The 25295-nt window shown below is 42.5% G+C and overlaps 1 protein-coding gene across 2 annotated transcripts in view; it reads right to left on the reverse strand.

Annotated features, from left to right (window-relative positions):
• Window positions 1-25295, reverse strand: part of LHPP (phospholysine phosphohistidine inorganic pyrophosphate phosphatase) — a 242687-nt gene that overhangs the window by 70110 nt on the left and 147282 nt on the right. The window contains exon 7 of one of the 2 annotated variants that reach the window (XM_054035064.1): window positions 2153-2508. The exons of the other annotated variant lie outside the window; for it this stretch is intronic. Coding sequence (XP_053891039.1) covers window positions 2412-2508 — 97 coding nt within the window. The 3' untranslated portion in view covers window positions 2153-2411. Of the gene's footprint in view, window positions 1-2152; window positions 2509-25295 lie in introns of those variants that run through there. 2 annotated transcript variants of the gene reach the window in all.

Here is a 25295-nt window from a genome sequence, read left to right on the forward strand (position 1 = left end):
ATTTGTGCACAGGAACTTTGATGCTTCAAGACTTCTGCTGAAGTGTGTTTCCCATCCTCATCTTTGCCAAAGATATTCTTGTTCTGTTGTATTTTAAAGCATTTTTTCCACGGTACCTCTATAACAATATCATCCTGGCATCCAGTGAATTCAGACTACCACTGGCATCAGCAGTGAATCGCCTATGTAACATGGTGTGCAGGGGCCCTTAATGAACTTAAGTTTGCAGGCACAGATAGTTGGGAATGCACCACATATTATCTCTTCCTGTATTCTTAGAGAATCCCTAAGAAATTGCCGTAGGTGCATAAAGGACAACTTGGTTGGCTGAAAACAACGAAAGAGTCAGAATCACAGTACTTGGGTTTATTCATTCAGTAAGTCAGCCACCAAAAGACCCCCTGTCAATCATGTTATTCCTCAATTTGTAATAACTCCAGAATCTAAACCACTGCAGCGCCAGACAACTGTCAATATGTAGAGAGATGCAATTAAAGATTTGACAGACGCATAAAAAGGGGAAATCTGAACATGAAACCTGAATAAACTGCCAGACATGGGAAAATTCCCTTATCATCCTTTCCACGATGACATCATCACAATCTTGGGCAGTGAGAACCCAGAGAGATGTCACACTAACCCTGGGCTAGGCTGTGCAAGATGCACCAGCCCAGATGAAGGAGAGCCACCTGGCCCCAGAGGCTGAGCCGGGGAGGAATCCTACCTTGAGTTCCCCGGCACACAGGAGGAGAGCACCTACTTTTACAATCTGCAGCAGGTGCCACATGCTCTCCTGGTGCACTGGTTCCACTCTGGAGACAGATGCAGGGGGCCGTGCCATGACTCTAGTCCTACCTCATCCCCCTGAGCTGGGCTGTGTCCTTGATGGTGCCGGTGGAGCACAGAGATTGTAATTGTGGTTGTCCCTTATACAGACTATGCAATGGGAGTGATGTCGCCTTCCCCCTTCCCCACTCTATCCACAGACACAGCTTGATCTATTTCTATAGTACACACTTTTTTCTGTTATTACTTTATGAGGCATTTTTCTCTTCTGTAACCACAAGGGATTTTGACGTGAGAGTTCATTTTACCCAGGCACTAGTTTTTTGGGCCGAATTCACCCATGGTGTAGCTTCTGTGAAGTCCATGGTACTGCAATCCGGGGTGAATTTGGCCCCAGGTGTTTAGGTGCTATGTATCAGGGTCTAATCCCATAAGGTTCTGGGTGCTCTCATCTCCCCCTGGCCTCAACAGGAGTTGAGGGTGCTCAGCACCTTGCAGGATTAGTCCTAGCACATTCACAAGATTTAATTTGCTTCAGTGATTAGTAATGGCTGAAAACCACAAGGGCAAAATATAAAGCAGTTAATGTAGGCAGCAGCGTGCTATTTAATTCACAGATGATTTCACCACCCTCTTCCTGTTACAAGTAAGATTTTCAAGCAATAGCAATGCAGGGCAAAGTCATTACTTGGCTTTTTAAATCTGGGAACCGAACACCAGATCATTAAGCCAGGCATCCAGCAGCCATAAAATAACATCTAAGCATCGGAGGCTATTTTTAGCAGTTGAAGACTAAAACAATGTGACTAGATGCTGACAGTTCAAATGTGGGACACCCATGTGAAGCAGGACTTACGTGGCCCCTAGACCTTGTACTTTGACTTCAGTTGGAGTGGAGTTGGGCCAGTGCTGAGCATTTCTGAAAATCCCACTGATAGCAAGTCCCGACTGCTGCCCTGAGCAGCTTCAAAGCCACCCACACACTAGGCTGAGAAATCTGGAACAAGACGCCACTCTTAGCAGATGGTTACACCCAGCCAGGTGGAAATCAAGGATGTCATTACAAGACGAGGGGGTTGCCCCAAAACTTCACCTTGGGACTGGTGTGCGCACGCATCTTACACACAAAAGTTCTGCACTCATCTACAAAAAGGGGCAGCCTAGAGCCTGACCTATGCTGCCTTTGGATTCCCCCATGCTGGGGCTGGGGTAACCCACTGTTCCCTAGGTAGGGACAGAGTCTGGCCCACGTGGTGCTAGATCCACTTGTATCAGTTAATTTTATCTGTTCTTCCTGCTACATGGCACTCAAGGGAATGCGCGGGTGCTAGAAAATCAGACGATTCACGGAAGTCATAAGCACCTGTTAGGTTTAATGTTTTTAATCATTAAGGCATTTCATTTTAGTACCTAGAAATGAGAAGCTTTGAAAATCAGGCCGTTAATGACAAACTATTAGCATTACTGGTTTCCTATGGTTACTTGCATATGTGTAGAAATTAGGTGAAGAGAGGGAAATGAATTGAACAGGGGAAGAGGTAGCCTGGTGTGTGAGCTGTATGCTAGGCTTCAGATGTCAAGTCCAACTTCTTTGTGCCTTTAAATCAGTCTCTTCTACAGCACGATCACTTGTGCAACTGTTTCACAATAATGTCCACTGCTTCCGCGAGGTTGTTCACATATCCATCTGCCTTCACTTCCGGGTGTTGCTCATCACAAGACCTGCAGAGGAGAGAGTAGGGTGACACTGATAGAAGTGGGAGTGGATGTTCCAGAAACAGGCACATAAAAATGAATTATGGTTTCTCAGAAATACATGAAGAGAAGGGCAGATGTTAAGTTTTGTTACAATGCAATTATCCATTAGTCTGGTAAGTACTCCCATGAAACCTTTATAATATTGCCACTGACACACATCAGGTTTGGAATATTTGTTGGATGACACTTGTCTATCGTTAGAACTACAGTAGAATCTACTCAATCATTTCTCTGATAAATGCCAAACCCGCTTAATTGTGATAATTAGCAAGGATGCCTCTCAGTGACTCTAGACACAGATAACAGCACAGCCAGTCAATCTAAATGTCACATCTAATGTAGAGGTGGGCGAAATTTTTCTACCAAAACTTTTTTTCAGCAAAAAATGCAGCTTCCGTGACACCAAAATATTTTGCAATTTTGTGCTAAATTCACCAAATTGTTTTGATTGAAAAAACCCTAAAAAAAAAACCCCCTAACCTCCGAAAAATATTAAAACATGTTTGTTTTGACATTTTTGAAACAAAACATTTAGATTTTTTTTTCCAAATTTCTTTTCATTGTATTTTTTTAAATTAAAAATGTAACAAAAGCTTGAAAATGAAATGAAATGTTCTGTTTCACCCAAAAGATTTCTTTTACTTTTTGATTCACTGAACGTTTTGAAAAAAACTGTTTTCAGATTGACCGGAAACAATTTTAATGTTTTGATTTGTTAGAATGGCCAGCAAACTGAAAAATCTGTTATTTGCATAGCTCTAGTTTGAGGGCATCTGCAAGCCTTTTCATGGCACCGAAAAGTGTGAGCTGGTGTTCCTTCTCACATGCTTCCCAGTGTGCAGCTATTAGTTTTCTTTAGTGTCCTTCCATTATGGTGGATAAATCAATCAATCTCATCCTAGTTTACTTCTGAATATGTTTTGCTGTTGTTACTAGAATTATTTGTATTATGGCAGGGCCTACAGGACCCAACCAAAATGAGGTTGCATTGTGCTAGGCACTGTACAAACAGAGTAGGAGACAGCCCATGCCTTGAAGAACTTACATTCTAAACAGACAAAGGATGGAGAGAAAACACTAAGGCACAGAGAGGTGGAGTCACTCCCCCTAAGGTCACAGAATTCTTCCTCTGAGGAGAAATGCCAAACTGTCCCCACTCTCTTTCTCTTTATTGTGTCTGGGAGGTAGCTCTTTCCCTATGCTTCCACTATCATCTGCATTAGCTCTCTGCACCTAATTAATCTCATGTGATGCTCTTCAAATCCCATGAGAAAGCCCCATCTCTCTTCTCTGGCTGAAGATAACACCAAGTCCTCACTCTAATAATAAATAGCAATAATAATTGGCTCTTAAATAGAAAGTTTTCAATCTGCAGCTCTTAAAGCACTTCACAGAGGAGGTCAGTACCATCACCCCCATATTACAGATGGGGAAACAGAGTGACTTGCCCAAGGTGAGTCACTAGACCAGTGGCAGAGCCAGGGACAAATCTGTGTGCTAACTCTGACATTTTCCCCAAGCTCGATCATTTTTCCTGAAGTTTTGCCTTCATATTCTTTTTTCCCTCTTTTTGCCACCATCTCTACAGATCTTAGCTGTGTGTTATATTCTACATATCTTTCACGAATCTACATGGACAGATGATTTGGCTAGGGAATATTCTGTGATACCTTGTATGGATGATGGTCTATATAATTAACTACTTAACCAAAATGAATGCATTGTATCTTACATAGCATTTTATCTATATCAGCAAGAGCTTTTAGAAATTGCATGCCTCTGATTTTATAAAGTTTATGAGCATTTCAGTTTACTATTACAGAAAAGAATTAATTCTTGGCCTGGAAAAATGAGTGGGCTCTATGTAGTTTCAGTTGGTGGAGGACTAAGGGTTTAACCTGAATGTGTCAACATTATGCCTGTTGGGCTGAGTTATGAATCAGAAAATACATGGATTTTATTCTTAATGGCTTCCCTCCAAGACCCTTGAAAAGAGACAAGAGCTTAGTTGTCCAGCTCTCTTCCCTCTCAGTTCCCCATTTTCTTCTGTATAGGGCAACACTTTATTTAGTGAGGGTTATTGTCTTAATGGGGGAAGATGCATTTCCCATCGGATGTCTGGTAGCCATGGAGATTATTATTATTTGTGATGTGGAGAATTTGGTGGGTACTTGTCAGTACGAGTCCCAAATTATTTTTCAGTTTTTGAACTAGGGCTCCCTGGAGCCCTTTTCCTGCTGTTCATTTTTCAGAAGTTCTCAGAGTTTTTGAGTACATGAATTCCTTACAAAGGAGCTGGGAATAGCCTCTTTCAGTAGCCCGTGCTGGTTGAGATTTCATTTGTCAGAAGGTTACAAAGGCCAACATGCAGCTAGCGGAAAAATATTACTTTGCTATTTGGTTTTGTTTGTGAGATCGACAAAGCAACCTGCAAAACAAAGGAAATAGCCACATGAAGCAGATTGTACTTTGGTATCAACTGTAACAGAAATATCTGATCTAAAATGTAGAAGATTAGTGCATGACTCAGTGCTTCAGTCTCCTAGTTCTGCTTTGTTACAGTGTCGTGGTGCAATAATAATAGTGATGATGATGGCAGCTTCATTTATTAGGTTTTCCTCACCCAAATAAGCATTCACGTCACACATGGGACAGCAGCTTATAAAATATAACGGACTAAAACGGGCAAAATCCAAAAAATATAAAACCACTAAAAATTAAATAAAGACTTCAGTTCTGTCCTGCTATCCATACTCACCCACTGACTTCAATGGGAGTTTTGCCCAAGGAAAGATATGTATCTTTATTTCACTTCATATGATACAAGCAGATACCTCTTTCCGAACCGGAAATCAAACTGTACAGAAAGTTCATTTGCATCCTGAGTAGATATTCAGAGTGTAAAAAAACAAGACCTCTTTCCATTTTACACATTAAAATATGCTCCTTTTCTCACGTTCGCAGAAAAAAATACCAGTATGTAAGAATTGTTCAGAAAAAGAAAAACTTTTACAGGAATTTTCAAGTAAACTGTATTCTCTGAGCTACAAAAAAATAAAAAATAAATAAGAAATGCTTAGCTGAACTAACACTCCAGTGATGATCTAGCTGTAACATAAGGTTCTGTACCCTTGACTGATCAAGGTAATATTGTGTGTGTGTTTTGGAGGAGGGCAAGCTAGGCTTACAGCCTGAATACTGTAATACTAATTGCAGATACGCTACTGTTCGGGGTTAACCAATTTAAAGATGTCCCTGATGTACAAAGACATTGCAGTACCACCAAAGATGATTGAAAATCCGTCCATAGGCGACTTCTCCAATTCTGAAGAATTTTCAAGGGGAGGCTGGGTACCTCAAACAGCTAAAGCTACCCAAGCTAAGTCTCATACTATTAGCAGTGCTAGAAAACCACTAATGTGCTGTTTGCTAGGAAGTGGTTGAAATAGACTAACAATACTCTAAAATAATTGCATCTCTTTAGAAAAACTGCACAAATGGGTTCTGAATTAATTGACTGCTAAGTCATTATGTTGGTCAATCATTTATTATTTTATAAAAGCTAATTATATTCAGCAAACAAAAGAATATGTACAATAAGATGCAATTGTGTTTCTGACACAAGCAGCAAGCGGTTGAGAAGGTCAGACTGTTTTTACTTGGTCAGCCCAGCTCTCAGATGACAGGGTTTGCTTTCAACACTCTAGTCCCAGGTAATGTATTTATTTTGTGCACCTATCCAAGTACCATGTGGACACATTACATAGATTAACAGATTGTGAGAATGAGAGAGTTGCACAGCTGGGGACCTTCCACTACACAGGGTGATTTCACATGTGCTGATTTGCTTGAGGAAAACCTTTTAGGGGTGGAAAAATTAACAAGAGGCATGATTTAATATCAGGTGACTGTCAGTGCCAATGATGGACTCTGAAAGCAATGTCTGGAAAAGGTGTGAGCGAGCACAACATACGCCAGAGCACTGCAAGCTTTCCCAGACAGCTCTGCTAATGTACTCCCCGTCCACATCTGCAGCACCCTTCCCATTTATCCCAGCCTGACCATTTCTATTCTGTTTTGCAGACAAATAGCTGACAGGACTAAAACGATCTATTTGGTACCCATTCTGGATGTGAACTCAGGATGGCAATTGGCTTTCTGTACAATGCAAACTCTGGTTAGGAGAGATCTTTGCAATATGTTACTTGTATTGTATAAAATAAAACACAGATAGATGGACACGTAACCCTTATTCAGGAGAAATTCCCACTGAAGTCAATGGGACGTAAGCAGGTACTTGAAGTTAAGAATGTGCTTATGTGCTTTGCTGTATCTGTACAGCACCTAGCACAATAGGGTCCTGGCCCATGACTAGAGTGCCAAGGTGCTACGATAATAATAAATAATAATCTCTTTGGGTCAGGGGCTGTCTCTTTGTTCTGTGTTTATACAGCACCTGGCACAACAGAGTCCAGGGCTGTGACTAGAGCTCCTCAATACAAGTAATAAATGATAACAAATAGTAACTACAGCAACAAGAGGTTCAGAGGGTTTATTTAATTTCAACTGATTTAACATTTTGGGATTTTGCTTGTTTTGTTTCATTGTACTTTTGAAGTTGCTGCCTGGTGACCTTCGTTACGTGAGGGGAAACTAATAAATAAAATAGTAATTTATATTCTTATTATTGCACCATGACTCCCTAGTGAAGCAGAACAAGGAATCTTGAACAAACAGTCCAGCTCCATCCCCTTCTGCTAACTGTAAAATGGGAAATTTCTAGTACTGTTGACATCAACACACAAGCTGGCCATTTTCTCCAGCTTGCAGACAGCCTTGTAGATCTCAAAAGCCAAGCATACCATCATGGTTTTCCCCTAGTTTAATACTGGCCATTGTAGTTTTCTGTCCAATGGAATCTTCAACAATAGCACTAAAAAGCTCATGACAAGGGTAACATTTTCAAAAGCGTGTAAGTGATTTAGGAGCCCAAGTTCCATTTTCAAAAGTGATGTTGGCAGAGCCAGATTTACAAAAGTATTTAGGTGCCAAGAGAAGCAGATAGGCACCAAATAGAATGTACAAAAGCACCTATGTGAATTAGGTGCCTAACTCCCATTGAGTTTCAATGGGAGTTACGTGCTGAACCTGCTCAGGCACTTCTGGAAATCCCACTAGGTAGCTATCTGCCTCTGTAGGCGCACAGATACCTTTCAAAACCCAGCCCTTCAGAGCTCATGTCTTACTGACTACCTACATCTTTAGCTACTTAAATACCTTTGAAATGTGACCCTAAGTCACTTTGGCAGTGAATTAAACTGAATCAAATTAAGGCCACTTCCATTCTGAATAAGAGAATCCACACAGGGGTTTAATGTGGTTTAACTACTCCACTTTAAAAGTTAATTTGGATTACTTTTCTGAGTGTTCCCGTGTAGACAAGCCCCAAGTGGCCGGGACAAGGACTGAATCAGTACCGAAAGTGAACTACCCTCTGAGCTGTACAGATTGTCCTTCCCAAGTTGGGGTTGTGTAACGTACCTGTTGAGGCTGAACAGAGAAGCTCATTCTCCAGGACTATCAATCTGTCATACTTCATGAGGCAGTGGACATTGCCACAGGTTCTCTGCCCATTGTCCCCACTGGCTCCTTCCTACTTCACCTTTGACCTTGCTCCATCCTCCCCATTTTTTTTTCTGCTTTTAGTAAAGTTTGATACCTTTGTACCCCCACTCAGCGCCCTCTGCACCTGAGGGGGAGACCATTGCTGTTCCCACTGATGGTTCTTGTAAGGAGTCTCCCCTCCCTCCATTGAGGTCCAAAAGGCTGGCACCTTTCATGAGCACTAAATTCTGCTTAGAGAAGGAGCGTTCTCATTTAAATTACAGAAACATGTACATTTACCTCCAGAGTAACAGCCAATACTGATGCAGTCTTTAGGGACAACAAAGCTGGAGGGGATGGCTTAGTACTCCAAGCCTCAGCTGTGAAATACCTAGAACTAGAACCACGGCTTCAAAGTCCCTGCAGCAGTGACCCAGCCTTTCATTCCTCTCAGGCAGGTAAACTGGGCTCCCAATTTGTTTACAACATCATGACTGCTTGGTCTCAGTGTATAGCTAGCACTCCTGCCATGCAGGGAATTCTCATTGACATCAGTAGGAGTTCCCTTGTGAAATGAGCAACGACACACCAGCCAATCCTGCAGCCCAGGTGCTGTCAAACTCCTGTTGAAGTTACCCCCTCTGCATTAGAATATTGTTGCTTAACTTTCCCCCTGTTGCTATTGCTCCACCACTCTGGAAGTGCTAGTGGAGACAGTGGTTCTGGCATGTGCTGGCGTATTAAGCACTATTGTCTAACCCTACTCAGAACAAGCCTACACAACATGATGATACACATGCTGGTGGCTATAGGAGCCTTGTATACAACAGCACTTGACTGTTAATACCACAGGCGAAGCTACAAGAGTGGGACATTTTAGGATACAAGGTTTATGGGAGTTTTGCCTAATTTTGCTCCAGTGTATAAAAAGAACAGTGCAAGATGCTCCTGAAAAGCTGTCCACAGCTTGCAGTTGGTGGGTTTGGAGAGCTTTAGTAATGTCCAGGCACGAGACATTTTCCCACTGTCTTTTCTCAAGTACTCATGAAGAGTGAAATTCATGCTCTATGCATATGGCCAGCATAAGGCTTATTTGCCACTTAAATGTTATTTTGTGAGCTTAGATGGGACTTAGTGGTGCGTGGGCCTTGTGCTGCACAGAAGGTGAATGTCACCCCAAGTGAATATGTTGTTTAAAAGGCCGGTTTGTAATTATCAGAACATCACATCATATGATTGTATTTGGTGTGATACAATACAATCAAACAGATCCTGACTCGGTTATCACTCATGAGTATCAAAGGACTAGGCACTATGTTCTCCAAGGAACCATTTCTCATTTTCACTATTTTAAAAAGTCAACTGCCAGAGCATTGTATGCTTTGATCCTTTCACATCTCTCAGGCTAAACTGGGTCTATCTAGATCAATACTTGGAAGTGAGGTATCTAGGGAATACTAGGATAGTTCAGAAAATAGTGGTGATGATTTCAACTACTCTTCATACTGAATCAATAGATATGGCCTATCATGGTATTAGGGGTACCTGCTAACAGAGGTGACCTCTTTCAGATAAAATGTAAAACCAAAGTCCTGATCACCTGTGGTCATTAAAGGTCACCTGGCAACTTTTACAGGAGTAAGTCATGCTGTCTGAGGTGGCTCACAACTGTGAGTGCCTATCTCAGGACAGACTGTCAGAAAACAAGGGCAGACACCCCAACTGGTTGGGTATGTTCTATAATTAGATTTCACCAAGCCAGTGACAAATGTGTACTCCTGGATCACTGTAACAGTCTTCCTATGGAGTCACAGACAGACCCCTTTGACTCCCCAGCCTATCTTGCCACCCAGACTAACTGAACTTTGTGATACAATGCTACTTACACCTAAAATCACACCACATCAGGTTTCTCCCAGTCCCAAGAGAGCAGTCACTTACCCCAGATCAATTGGTACTCCAGATTTTACACCAAAGACAATGTTGTAATGCAATGCAGCCAATTCTACAATAAACTAACTAAAGATTTATTAGCTAAGAAACAGAATGAGAGTTAATGAGAGGTTAAAGCAGGTAAAATCTATGTACAAGTGAGTCACAGTCTATAATTCCAAATGGTGACAGAGATGTAGTAATCTGTCAGTTTCCTAAAAGTCTCTCAGGGCTACCCAGAATAACTCTGGGGATCTCTGTCTTCTCATGCAGTCATTTTGCCTTGTTAGAATCCGAACAGTCCAGAGATCAAGGATCTTTCTTTGAATCCATATTTATAGTATCTTCACTCAGAAAGTAAGCTGGCAGCGTCTCTACCCATGTGGGCTTTTCTTTTGGTGGGAGTGAGGAATGCAATTTGAGTCTCTGACCTCAGGTCATCACCACAATGCATAGCTGTGGTGAATGAAGTGATCCAGGTATTATTTGCACATTAGTATGTAATGTGCTTTGGGATTCTCTGAAATGAATACAGCTATATACATATGAGATATTATACATTTAAGAGGATGTTTTGGGGGACCGGATAATAGACTATTCATATGCAATGGACACTTTCAGTGTAACTACTGCCCCCCCCCCCCCAAATGATTCTTGTCCATTATTACTTTAGGATTGGCTAATGTGTACCTTTGTATGTGTGGTTCCAGGTGAGTGTCTGGTTTTGGTGGGGGTGAACCCCTAAACACATAATCATAAGGAACCATTTATCAGAAAGGACCCCAAGTCTTAGAATGTACGTTAACCAGAATGTTATTAGATCATGTAGGCAGTTTGAGAAGTTGATAGCAACCCCCCTGCATAAGTACAAGTGGGTTACTTCACACTGAATACACAGTGATCATACAACTCTGCACTAGAGAAACTAACATGCTGGTTGGAATGTCTTTTTTTTAAGTACTTTGCTTGTATTACTCTTTAACAAACATACGAAGAACGAAATGGGAACAGCTGAGCTGAAGCACTATGTGGATAAAATATAAAAGGCTTAACACATGAGAGTGTAAACTGAGACAGTTGACATGGATTGCCATGGCCACAGGGATGAAAATAGTTAGATTATTCAGATCAACCTCAACTAGACCAGCAGAAACTTGACTTCAGAGAATAGGAGCAGATGGTAACCAACTAACACATGATTGACATGATGGATTAAAATTAGCTACTTGCACTGTTCCTTAAAAATAGGGGTGTGAAGGAAAACAGCATGCAGGGCCAAAGAAAGGTACAGATGTTAATGTGAACATGACAAATGATCTTGCATTCCAGTGTACAATGCTGAAGTCATTTGGCAAATCTAATCTGTAACAATATGTGTCCCCCTGTCATTGACCTTTTCTGCAATATAGCACTGTGAGAGCTAAACATCATTCCACACAACCTCCTTGCGTTTATACAGGGGAATCTCTTTGTGTCAGAGCACAGTTCCCACTTACTCGCTAATTAAACAGGATACACTCCCCCCACATAAAATTAGATTAAAAAGTCTAAAACTGTTTCTCTTGGCAATGTGTTCTTCAGGACTCTTACTGAACCTGTAAACGGCATCAGACACAGTTTAACAGGATTTTCTTTATTAGCAATGTAAACAGATACTGTTAACCTTTGCTAGTCTCTTTAGACAGAGGCAATAATTTTACTGAGTGCTACAAGAGAAACTCTTTTTTTAGTCCAACATGGGTAATTTAATTAGTTCAGCACTGCAAATCCAAATAAATCACTATGATGGACAGCACGTTGATGCATCGTTAGTAAATGTCTGTAGAGTGTTTCTCTGACATTATAATTTGAGATGAACCAGCACCAATACCACAGAACTGAGCTCCCAACTTTGAAGAGGTTTGAATCTGACTCTGAGCTTTGTAGCTGACCATTATCTCTATAATGGGCTGGGACCAAAACTCCAAATCTAAGCACCTCCGAGCTTTGGGGAACTACATAATCAGATCTGTGCAATGATCAAACATCAGACTGATGTGCAGAACTCCCTTTGAAGAGAGGAAGAATAGCCTGGTGGCTGACCCACTAGACTGGGACTCAGGAGAGCTGGATTCAATTCCTGACTGCCACAAAATTCCTGTGTGACTTTGGGCAAGTCAGTGAATCTCAGAATGCCTCAGTTTGCCATCCTTTCCCTGTCTTGCCTAGTCTAACTGTAAGCTTGTTGGGGCAGGGTACTGTCTCTAACTCTATAATTGCACATAGCCTACCACAATGGGTTTTCAACTTTAGGTGGGGCCCCAGGCCCTATCATAATACAAATAATAACCAAGAAAAAGCTTGGGTCTGTCTCTAATTATTAGATGCTTTCTTTTCTTTTCTTTTCTATTATTAGATTTTTTAATCAGAGATTAAGAAACACTTCCACAAAAAGATCTAACAATAAGGAATATCATAATGACACCCTCTATGGATGTGGTACTGGCAACTACCTCACTGCACTCTCTGTTTCTGGTAAATGCACTTGCAAGAGCAACAGAAAACAAGCCTACACAAGAAGTCATCTGTGTCACAGATTCCTAGCAACCTCCATCTCGCTTCTCTTACCTCCCAGAACAGCACACGCAGCTTAATTGTGTTTAATTGCATCTAATTTACATGCAAGAATCCATAAACAGGTTAAATTAACAGCCAAATTGTTTGCTAACATCTAGGGGAAATCTGTGGGTTTGCCTCTTAATTGTTCCATATCATGTGAAAAGGCTACAGTTTTAACAGAGCAGAAAAACAGACTAGGTAGAGTGTTTCTTCAGGAAACAAACCATCAAAATGCAGGAAAACAAATGGATTGAGAGGTTAGGGAAGTATTTTCTCCTGTAATCAAAAAAAGAGACAAATCTTAGGAACTAGTTACCTAGATCTCTGCTTTCCTGCCTAGTTGGAAAGCATTTGCTGAGGCAAATAAGTTCACTTTTTAAACATACGCATGCTGAACAAGTTAAACTGAAGCACTATCAATGAGGAGTCCTTGTGGCACCTTAGAGACTAACAAATTTATTTGGGCATAAGCTTTCGTGGGCTAAAACCAACTTCATCAGATGCATGGAGTGGAAAATACAGGAGCAGGTATAAATACATGAAAGGATGGGGGTTGCCTTACCAAGTGTGAGGCCAGTCTAACGAGATAAATCTATTAACAGCAGGATACCAAGGGAGGAAAAATAACTTTTTTTTTTTGCACACACAACAAAACCACCAACCCAGGAACCAAACCCTGCAACAAAGCCCGGTGCCAACTCTGTCCACATATCTATTCAAGGGACACCATCATAGGACCTAGCCACATCAGCTACACCATCAGGGACTCATTCACCAGCACATCTATCAATGTGATATATGCCATCATGTGCCAGCAATGCCCCTCTGCCATGTACATTGGCCAAACCGGACAGTCTCTACGCAAAAGAATAAATGGACACAAATCTGACATCAGGAATCATAACATTCAAAAACAAGTAGGAGAACACTTCAATCTCTCTGGTCACTCAGTAACAGACCTAAAAGTGGCAATTCTTCAACAAAAAAAACTTCAAAAACAGACTCCAATGTGAAACTGCAGAACTGGAATTAATTTGCAAACTGGATACCATCTGATTAGGCTTGAATAAAGACTGGGAGTGGTTGGGTCATTACGCAACCTAAACCTAATTTCCCCAATACTAATTATTCCCTACTGTTACTCACCTTCTTGTCAACTGTCTGTAATGGGCCACTCTCATTATCACTTCAAAAGTTATTTTTCCTCCCTTGGTATCCTGCTGTTAATAGATTTATCTCGTTAGACTGGCCTCACACTTGGTAAGGCAACCCCCATCCTTTCATATATTTATACCTGCTCCTGTATTTTCCACTCCATGCATCTGAAGAAGTGGGTTCTAGCCCATGAAAGCTTATGCCCAAATAAATGTGTTAATCTCTAAGGTGCCACAAGGACTCCTCATTGTTTTTGCTGATACAGACTAACACAGCTACCACTCTGAAACCTGAAGCACTATGCTCATTTGTTTACTTCCTAGCCAGTTGGCTGCCTGGTGATGCTAAAGGGGGTGTCCTTGTGTATAAAACTCTAGAGATAATATTCGTTTAAAAAGAATGAGCTCAGTGAGGCCTAAAATTAGAACTGAGTGGGTGTGTTTCGGTGTCCAAACACACGCATGCATGCCACACCTCCCTTTGCTTTAGCCCTGTGGGCAGGAAGGGTGCTGAGGTATACTGAAATCCTTCGCTCTGAATTGAAGTACTTGAGAGAGCAGGATTATACTTCAGTGCTCCGCCTATTCACCAGAATGCAGCACAGGGTGGTGAGACATGGACATATGCACTTGTGAACAAACCCAGAGCCATAGTCCTGGATGGCAGGCAGCCCAGCAGCAAGGTTAGAATGCTATCAATGTTGCAGCTCCTTTGTTTTCCCTCAGGATGTGGGGAGAGGGTAGACAGACAGGTTTGGGATGCCAGGCTTGAATGACTGTGGCTGGACCTTGGGTCTGTCCAGTTCCTTGATGAACATATAAGAGGACATGAGGAAATTAAAAGCAGTTTATGTAATTGCTAAGACTAAAATCAGTGGGGAGAGAATCCTGCTCATGTTCCATCTACATGAAATTTAAGACCTATATTATTAAAAGATCTTTGAGTGCAATTTAGTTGTTTGGGAGGCAGGCCCAGTCCCTCCAACACCTGGGAAGTGCAGGTATTTCACAGCAATCTGAAGCAAACGAAGGAAAAAGAGCTAACAGGGCTAAGTCATGATACAATATACTGGTGCCATGGTAGAATGTATGGCTTCCTCATGCCCTCCCTCAACCCTGCCCGCTGCATATCAGCCAAAGGATCACCCACTGTCCCAATTTAGTAGCCGTTCTCCTACCCTCTCTGCTTCCTACCACATCTGAGAGCCACTTCATCTTCCCATGCCCCTGACTCGGTAACAGTGAAAGGAGGCACTCTGTTTTTTTCCATCTAGTGTGCAGAATGAGGGGAAAGGAAGCTGACAGCTATGAAAGCGATAGGAATCCTTCAGAGGTTTCTCTGACAATGCAGAATGCCCTTACAGAAGACATGCTGCTGTGGCCTCTGCCCATTTGTATTCACAGATTGCTTCGGGCACAACCGTACCCTTCAAATGGAGTGCATTCAAAGCGCAGGGCTTTCCCTCAGGAATAACGTAAAAAACACAGCAAAAGGGAGAGGAGATGGTGATAAAAACTATTTGGGGGCAAGGGAGGAGGAGGATGATCAAGCAGGTCTTATTAGAAATCAAGGCGGAAAGCAGAGCACAGGCAAGATAAATCAGAAAACTAATCTCAATGGAGATCATTTCTGAAAATCTTCTAAGGAACATTGAAAACACAAGATGATTTTGTAAGCGTTAGCAAGAAGGTGGGCAATGTGACACAGGACAGGAAGGAGTGTTTCCAGTAGTTAGAGCAGGGGACTGGAAGTCAGGACTCAGGTTCCATTTCTCGCTTTACTCCTGAATCACTGTTTGATTTCTGACAAGTAACTTCACCTCTTTGTGACTCAGCTTACCATCCTGTGAAACAGGTATCATAAAAACCTTCCCAGTCTCCCAATGGGTATTGTAAGGCTTAAATAAATATAATAAAATGATGGTGATAATGCCTTAAGCACCTATACAGGGTTTTTGTCTTCAAAGCACTTTACACACTTTATTTAATTAATTCATCCATCCTGATAACATCCCTGAGTGACAGTAAACAAATATCACCAGATGGAAAGTTTAAGGGACTTGCTCAAAACCAGAGAGAAAGTGTATCAGAGTATATCAGATTTATTCATTTATCTGAGTGTATCAGATCTGGGATAAATCCCAATTAATTAATGTTCATAAAGTTCACCTAGGGAAGTGGTGGACTCTCCACTCTTAGAGGTTTTTAAGGCCCAGCTTGACAAAGCCCTGGCTGGGATAATTTAGTTGGTGTTGTTCTTGCTTTGGGCAAGGGGTTGGACCAGATGACCTCCTGAGGTCTCTTCCAGTCCTAATCTTCTATGATTCTACGAAGTGCTTTGAGACCCTTTGATGAAAAGAGCTATGTACCTTCAAAACGTTATATATACTACAGCAGTGGTTCTCAAAGCCGGGCCGCCGCTTGTTCAGGGAAAGCCCTTGGCGGGCCGGACTGGTTTTTTTACCTGCCGTGTCCGCAGGTTTGGCCGATCTCGGCTCCCACTGGCTGCAGTTCGCCGCTCCAGGCCAATGGGGGCTGCGGGAAGGGCGACCAGCATGTCCCTCGGCCCATGCTGCTTCCTGCAGCCCCCATTGGCCTGGAGTGGCGAACCGCGATGAGCTGAACCTGCAGACGCGGCAGGTAAACAAAAGGGCCCGGCCTGCCACGGGCTTTCCCTGAACAAGCGGTGGACTGGCTTTGAGAACCATTGTACTACAGCAGGTTTCTTGCATCCTTGATTCCTGTAAAATTCACCAGTGTGTGCTCTTTCATTTCTAACATAGAGTAAGTTGGTCTTTTACAAAGAATAAGGACACATGAAAAGAAAAGAAAAGAAAAGCTGTTAGGCAAAATAAATCTAATTTGAAATCCTATCAATTTTCTTAGACAATTTCCTGCTTCCATCCTAACATTCTCAATGAATGGAGGTCCAGTGCTGCAAACCGAATGAGTTAGTACATCCCTGACTAGCAGTGGGAACTCAGACACAGAGAGCAGGAAACAAGACACAGAATAGTCTCTCTCATCTCTGGCCACTAAGGGCCTGATCCAATCCCCTTCAAGAAAATGGTAAGAATCCCATCAGGTACATCTATACTGCAAAAAGACCTGCAGGACTTGTGCTATGGGCTCAACATAGCAATGTAGACATTCAGGCTCAGGCTGGAGCCTGGGCTCTGAATCCTGGTGTGTGTGTGTGTGTATGGGGGGGGTCTCGGATCTCAGACTCTAGCCTCAATGGGAACGTCTATGCTGCTATTTTTAGCCCAGTGGAAACATCTATGCTGCTATTCTCTGTTCTCGGTGGTAGCAGGTGACAGAACAAGGAGTAATGGTCTCAAGTTGCAGTGGGGGAGGTCCAGGTTGGATATTAGGAAAAACTATTTCACTAGGAGGGTGGTGAAGCACTGGAGTGGGTTACCTTGGAGGTGGTGGAATCTTCTTCCTTAGAGGTTTTTAAGGCCCGGCTTGACAAAGCCCTGGCTGGAATGATTTAGTTGGGGATTGGTCCTGCTTTGAGCAGGGGTTGGACTAGATGATTTCCTGAGGTCCCTTCCAACCCTGATATTCTAGGATTCTATTTTTAGCCCCGTGGTGCAAGCTGTGTGAGCCCAAGTCAGCTGACCCAGGCTCTGAGACTTGCTGTTGTGGGGCTTTTTTTTTTTTTTTTTTTGGCAGTGTAGAGATACTCAGTGACTACAGTGTGTGTGGGATCAGACCCTCAGGGACATATTCTGCCACCCTTACTCATGTTGAGCAGTCCCTTCCTCCACGAGTAGTTCCATTCATTCCAATGGGACTACTAATTAAGTAAGGTCTACTCACCATGAGTTGGGGTGGGCACAATCTGGCCCTTAGAGCCTGATCTCAGACCCACTGAAGCCAATGGGAGTTTTTCCATTGTCTTAAATGGACATTGGATCAGGTCCATTTAGAAACCCTGTCTCCACCTGTGCTAATTCATTCTGAATGTTCAGCCCTCAGCTGGGTGAATTTTTGTGGCTATACATTTGCAGGGCCACCAATTTATCTGCATCATGTAAATGTGTAGTCCTGTGAGAACTTGACTATCAGTGATTTTCACCTGCCTGATAGTGTTCGGCAGCTCACAGCAGAGATCTGTAGCATGTAGTCCAAAAGCTGCCCTGAAGACAGCACGCTACAGAATGCTATTATGCAGCTGAGAACCATGGATAATGTATTTCCCATCTGTGCATGTCAGAACGCTGATGCGACAGTCTTTAAACACAAATATTGTATAACTGCAGTAAGCACACAGCTGTCTACGTATATTTAGGGGCAGATTCCCCCTCCCTCGTTCATGCTGGTAGTAACCTACTCCTTGAGTAGTCCCAATTCGCCTATGTTTTAGATTTCTGTAGTTACTGTACCAAACAGTCTATAAATATACAATTCTGAGGAAGCGGATGACATGAGGAATTGTTCCCCTCCTCCTGCTATTTATTTTTTCTTTCAGGAAATGTAGTGCATGTGAAGGTGCCAGATTAAGAGCTTTTCAGACTGACGCCCTCTCTTTCCAGGGCCTAGGAATGGACAGTAGTAAAGAAAGCTTCTCAACACACCCCCACCAAAGTGCCTCAGCCTTGTAGGGACCACTGCCAAGGGTGAGAAAGCAGAACAGTTGCCATGTCCATTCAGTCTTTGGCCTTTCTGTTGAGACTGCCAACCAGGTGGCAAGTTAGTGCCAGTTCTGATAGTAGCGTCATGGTGACGCTAGGCACTCAGCTGAAACCACTGACGCTAGGGCCAGGCACTCAGCTGAAACCACCAGCCCAGTTCATATTTGGTAGGCTGCCCTGTACCCCCTCACTGCGCCAATGACAGTATCCATCATGCTCCCTTTGTTTTCTTCTCTCATTCCCTTTATCCACAATGCTCTCTGTGCATAGAACAATCTCACAAAACCTGTTCATTAAGGCCTGGTGCTACCAAAAGCACCACATGGCTGGATCCCTGCTCCTTCATGGAACCCCTCTGAAGTCAATGGGGCTTTGCAAGCATGAAAGGGCTCACCTGGACAGACCTAGGGGCTACTCTAATTTGTGCCAATTATCAAGGTTCCTTCCTTCCTGTCCTCTCTGAGTCCCTCTGCAGCCCTGCCATGCTCCCTGAAGCAAACCCTGTGGGGATGGTGATGTAGGAGCTGGCTCGGCCAGCTCTGTCTGCTGGGGGCTCCTTCATGTTGGGATATCCCCAGCAGGGGATGTATGGAATTTGCCTCACTGTGTGTAACACAGGCAGATTTTTTTTTCTTTTTTGCCTCTGCAAATTTAGCCCTGAGAGTGTGCAATTTCATTTGGTCAAACAAGCAATCCAATGTTAAGAATGTTGCACAATGGTAGCCATTCAAAAGTCAATATCTGTGACTAGTTGCCCTGCAGGTACTATCGTTTTGCTGTGTACTTAAAACAGCACATAGCTGGGAGGGAACTGCTGGTAAGTGTTAAGTTTTAAATGGTGATGACTGTACAAGGAGAGGCCCAGTTTTCACATACTTTGTAGATTCTGTCAAGTTTGGGAGCTAGTTGAACTGGAAATTGCACATGTTAATATACTGGTATGTTACGGAGGTTCACATCTGTTTCCTTGATGATAACTTAAGGACTTAAGTTTCAAGTTTCAGGCAGACTAAGGGCCAAATTCAGAGTGTGGCCTAGTGGTCAGAACACTGGACTGGGACTCAAGAGGACATGCCGGGGCTCTATGCCTGGCTCTGCCATGAGCTGGGTCACCTTGGGCTAGTTACTTACCACCCTGTGCTTCAGTTTTCCCATCTGTAAAATGGGGGTAATAATACTGAATTCCTTTGTAAAGCTCTTTGAGATCCACTGATGAAAAGCGTTATATAGAAGCTAGGAATTATTATTATTCTCAGCTCATGTAAATAAGGGTAATTCTACTGAAGCACCTAGGGGAAGAGGGTGCAACTGCACAGGCCTTTAAGGAGTTGCACTTGCTTACACCAGGTCTGCATTTGGTCCTAAGAGGTTATGGAGCAGTGACCTGAGGTTACTGAACTATACAGTATGTATTCAATTTTGTGCATCTTGGACAGGATGCTGCTCTGAACATAATCCAAATTCAGGCATCCCACAGAACATATGAGACTCCAAATGAGAGATTCAAAATGTGTTTGCTTGCATGAAATGCTAGAAACATCAATAACCAGAGGACTCATGCGCTGGAAGTGCAAGTGAAAGGCATATTTGTGAGGTTTTGCTAGGATGCCATTGCTCATTAGGAGGAATTTGGAACCTTTTCTATTGGTATACACTTGCTTGGTATTGCTTGTGGAGTGAGCCTGGCAGCATTTAATTTACAGAGGATGCTACTTTGTTAAGTTTGTCCATTATTGTTGACAGGAGGGTTATTGCCAGACACCCGGAGCAATGTTTCTGAACTTACATTTCAAATAGGAATGGTGAAATCTATGCCCGGCTACAATGAAATGTGAAAGCTATTATATCATTTAATGGACCCTTTCAATCCCTTTGATGACCTCTGAGGGTCGGTTATTTCCTGTTAGAGGAATGGTTCCCTGCATTCTGAAGTAGAACATTGCTTTTCTATTGGCTGTAAATCCTTTTGTGTCTTCTCTGCTGAGTCACTTGAGTTTTTATATTCAGTTCATGCTATTAAACTCTGGAAGCATACAGCAGAAATGTGGCCTTTGGTACGAAGAGTTGCCATGTATGTTTGTGTAGTTGAAATGGTTCCCATGCTGTGTAATCAGAACAACTTCATTTATTAAATATGGGTTCATGCAGGGTTCTCCTTTTGTGCATAGCACAGATGTTTTCAATAAAAACAAAAGTCTCCTCCCTGCCCCTCAAAAGTCACAAGTGCTCTTTGCTGAGAAAAATCTGAAAAAGAACTGCCACAGATTTGCCAAACTCTCCAGTATAGTATGGCATTTGCAAGCATCGGGAGACTGTCAGTTGCCTGCTTGGATTAATTATTGACGAACTATGTGCCTTTGCCCTGTGAACTTATTCAATCAATTAAGAAATCATTTTAAAATTCCCAAGAAAGGATTTGCGGGCACAGACACAAATATGCATGTACACAAACATGCATCTTACACACAACTACTGCATTAGCCCTGAACAGATTATGGACTCACTAACACATTGCAGTGGAAAAGATTAACTTCTGGGGCTGGGATTTGCCTAAGGGCATTAGGCACTCAAATCATATTGAAACTCAATTTAATTTGGGCATCTCACTCCTTTAGACACCTTTTGAAAAGCCCCGCCTAAGAGAACATTTCACTTCATCCTTCTAATACATTACACAAGTTCACAATATAGTAAAGGAATGAAATTAATGCTGACTCTTGAATTTGCAAAGCACTGCATAGAAATTTAACTACAAATGCCTATGGGCCTGAATGTTGGGGAGGAAAGGTCTTTTTCAAGCAGTGGGAGAAAGATGTATTTATTTAGGGTTATGATCTTGTTTGGTGATCAAAAATATTGGACCAATTTATCCCAGGTGTAACTCCCATAAATTCTACAACCACTAATAATGTGATCTTCTAGCAACAAGATGCCTGTGGCTACAATACCAGGTAGCATTTAAAGGCTGTTTTCCAGGTAAACTTTTTAGTGAAAATAATACTTCTCTTTGGACAATATCTGGTGAATCATATGTTCTTGCTTTTAATTAGGAATGTGGCTATCAGAAATGCAGTGAGACTCCCAGGAAACCAAAACTAAAGAAGAATGACATCTGTGTAATAAATTTCCCATCTCAAATGAAGTGATGCCCTATTCATGGCTAGGAAGTTCCTAGTAGGAACCCCCACTTTATCACCTTAAAACCTTTTTCAGATGGGAGACTAAAAAAGTGAAATGTTTCTGAGTTGGAAAATTAAAGCAGCTTTTGGAATCACTTAGCCCAGACAAGCCAATTGTGCAGGAATGTAGATCATAGAAAGTTCCTTGACCTAATGAACAGTATGATAGGTCAGTGAAGATTTTTTTCTTTCCTGCTGGCTTTGTCTGATCTCTCCCAATCCCTATCTATATTTTTAATAGTAAGACTCAGTCCCTGAATAGTCAAACTGTATTCAGTGCTCTGTTCAAGAGGTACATTTTCACATGCTTACATTTCTGCAATAAAATGTGGTTTGGTTCATTGGTGATGGGGCAGGGGGCGATGCCATTACCTATTAGATGAACAGGAAAATCATTCATCAAAAGGAAAGAAACTCTAGAGGCCACAAGCAGCTCTTTAAAAAAAAACTTATTCCCAAGGTCCAGAAAATTTCATGAGGAGATTTCTGTTTTCAGGTTCTAATTAGGACTGGCCAAAGGACGACAATTCCATTTCGCTAAGGATTTTGAGATTTAAAAATCTGGCTTTGTTTACAATTGGAATGAAATCTGAAAACTTAGAAATTCTCCATTAAGGAAAATTCTGAAAATGTTTTAGTTTCACAGTAATCAGAACACTGTTTCAATTCTGACTTTTTAAAATTGTATATTATAATACATACTGCAAAAATTAAAATGTTTTGAAATGAAACCTTGCTTCAGAACAAAACATTGAAGTGTTCTGTTCCAAAATGTCAAAACATTTTTTCCCCAAAATAAAATTTTTTCCAAAAATTGACAGTTTTGTGAAGCAATTCAGTTTTGACAGAACAGCACTTTCCAACAGAAAATGGTTCCATCAAAATGTGTTCCAATTCTAGTTCTATTGAAAATAAGACCCAGTGAAAATTATTGGTAATTTACTACACACAGTAGATTAGAATCACCCCTTTCCTTGTATCCTACCTGTTGGAATTCCCAGGTTAACAGTCACTTGTTTAAACAGGTGGGGCTCTGGTAGCAGCGCATTTTCAGTGATAGATCTTTGTCTATGAAACTTATGCACCATCTTAGCCTAGGCTGGTGAGTTTCTGGGCATGCTGCAAAGCGCATATATTTCCCCAGGATTTCCTGGTGGTGTAAGACTATTGACTAGAGGGAAGTGGGATATGTTAACTTTAGTGGGTTTGGAGGTCTTTCTGACCAACTGTTGAGCTTGGGGTGTGTTTGTATTGTACAGTCCTGGGAGCCCTGGATAGCTAAACATGGCTCTCCTCCTGCAAAGTGATCTGGGTTCCCATGAGGAATCCCTTTCTGTTTACTGGGACTCCATGCAAGAGTCTGTCCTTGTAGATCAGCAGGACTGAGCCCTCATATTTACTAAAAGGAGACTAAGGTTGAGGTTTGCAAAAACGCCTCAAGAACTTGGATTAGAACGAACAAGAATTGGGCACCCAAGCACCATAGCTGGCTTTGGAAATCTCAGCCTAAATGTATCAGCGTGCAACGCTCCACTCTTTCTTGATGCTGGAGACCTAACCAGAGAAACACCACCCACTAGAATCCAGACCAGGCTATCAGCTAGTCATTTTACGAAGTTATTTGGATGCCCACAATCATATAGAATTTGATCACAACTACCTGGCACACTTTTTTTTCCCTCACCTGCCTATATTATTATTATTTCCCTGCAGACTTTCTGCATGGCAGGCTTGGTTAAAATCTTCATAGTATAACTCCATAAACTTGCTAAACATGGCTGCTTGCATCAAGAGGGGGAATTGCATTGTGCATCTCCAACGTCAGACCTCCATATTAAAGACGGAGACAGCCATGAACCACATTGTCCAATGCTCCTGGCTGAGTTTAAAATGTGGACTGGAGGCTCTGGATGACTCTGCTGTACAGTGACAGTGCGGTACTGTATGCGTTCCAGAAAGAGTTCTGCCGTTGAATTCTACATTTAATACACAATGGAACAAACTCTGCCCCAGGGGCAATGAGAAGTCACCAATTTTTTGATATATATGGGGGGAGGAATATAACACCAGCAATGCACCAACCCCACTATGCACAGGGTCTCTGGGGGAAGAATAATATAAATGGGTGAGCCAAAAAAGCCAGCATAGGGTATCTTTACACTGCAATTAGACCCCACGGCTGGCCTGTTCCAGCTGACTTGGCCTTGTAGGGCTCGGGCTAAGGGGCTGTTTAATTGCAATGTAGACGTTAAGGTTCGGGCTGCAGCCCAAGCTCTGGGACACTCCTACTTCACAGGGTCACAGAGCCCAGGCTTCAGCCCAAGCCTGAATGTCTACACCGCAATTAGCCTTAGCCCCTAAACCCAAACCAGCTGGGACAACCGCGGGTTTTTAATTGCAGTGCAGACATACCCATAGAGGCCCAGCTGTTTTAACCACTTAGGAACATGCAAGTAACTTGTAAAATGAAGGGCAATGGGCTTTCAAACTAACTGGTACAAACCCACAGTCTAGCTTTGAGCTGGTGCATTGCTCATCACTAAAGAAACTGCTCAGAGTAACTTGAGGATGTGCAGCTCATTGATTTAAATCAAGGGTTGCTGCCACTTCAAAAGAATCCATTTCACTGTAAACACTGCAAATTATGGTTTGTTTATTGAGCAGCTCTGTAACCCAGACTTACAATGCCTTCTCTTTTGTACCTTGCCTGCTGCTAATGCGTACCTGGCCCCAACTTCAATTTCTGTAGCACCAGGCAAGCAAAACAGTTTTGCTTGGGGGGGGGAGAGCGGGGGAGGAAAAAGAGAGAGAATTACCAATGAACACAAATGTTGATTGTCAAGATTCCCATGAACCAGTTTCACAGACCAACTTCTTCAAATCTACATTGCTTAATTCAGGAGTGGCGGAAGCTCCCTAAAAGCATGTGTGGGGCCACCAGTGCCTGAACCGTGGCCCTGCCCCCGCACCGTCCCTTCTCCCCAAGGCCCAACCCCCATGCTGCCCATTCCCCCCAAAGCCCTGCTCCCACACCACCTCTTCCTCCCAAGACCTTTTAAAAGTGATGGGCCAGGGCCCTTTGCCCCCCCACTTCTGGCACCTCTGACCTAATGTATTCATACAACACCCCTTGAATTAGAGGGTGTAAGCTCTTTGGGGCAAAGACTGTCATTTTCTATATAGTTGTACATAAGATGCTATTGCAACATAAAACACACACACCATTTTTCATGCCTGCATTTGCCTGTTCATGTTTTCTAATAAAATTCAAGTTCCATTGTTTGGAACAGTGAAGTTTGTCACCCATCCTTATTTCTTTGAGCCAGTCCTAATTTTCCAGGGATTATTGCCAGTTCTTGTACGGCTACCCCACCTGATGTTATATAATCCGGAGAAGGGAAAAACCCTTGTGTGCTTCATCAGGGCATCCTGTTGCATAAATTCCCAAAGGTAGCAAACCACAGTGCTATTCTGCAGACTTTTCATCACTGCTTCAACTGACAGTCCCAATCAGCAGCTGTGTTTTCTGTTTTGTGTCTGCGATGAGAAAAACAGGCCTGTCTGGCAGCTGAGCAGGTAATGAAGCTAGCATTGTGTTGTGTGCCTGCAGTCTCTGAGCTACTACAGAGGGCCTGTTTGGACAG

The sequence above is a fragment of the Malaclemys terrapin genome, chromosome 7, assembly GCF_027887155.1.
Source record: "Malaclemys terrapin pileata isolate rMalTer1 chromosome 7, rMalTer1.hap1, whole genome shotgun sequence".
Lineage (NCBI taxonomy): Eukaryota > Metazoa > Chordata > Testudines > Emydidae > Malaclemys > Malaclemys terrapin.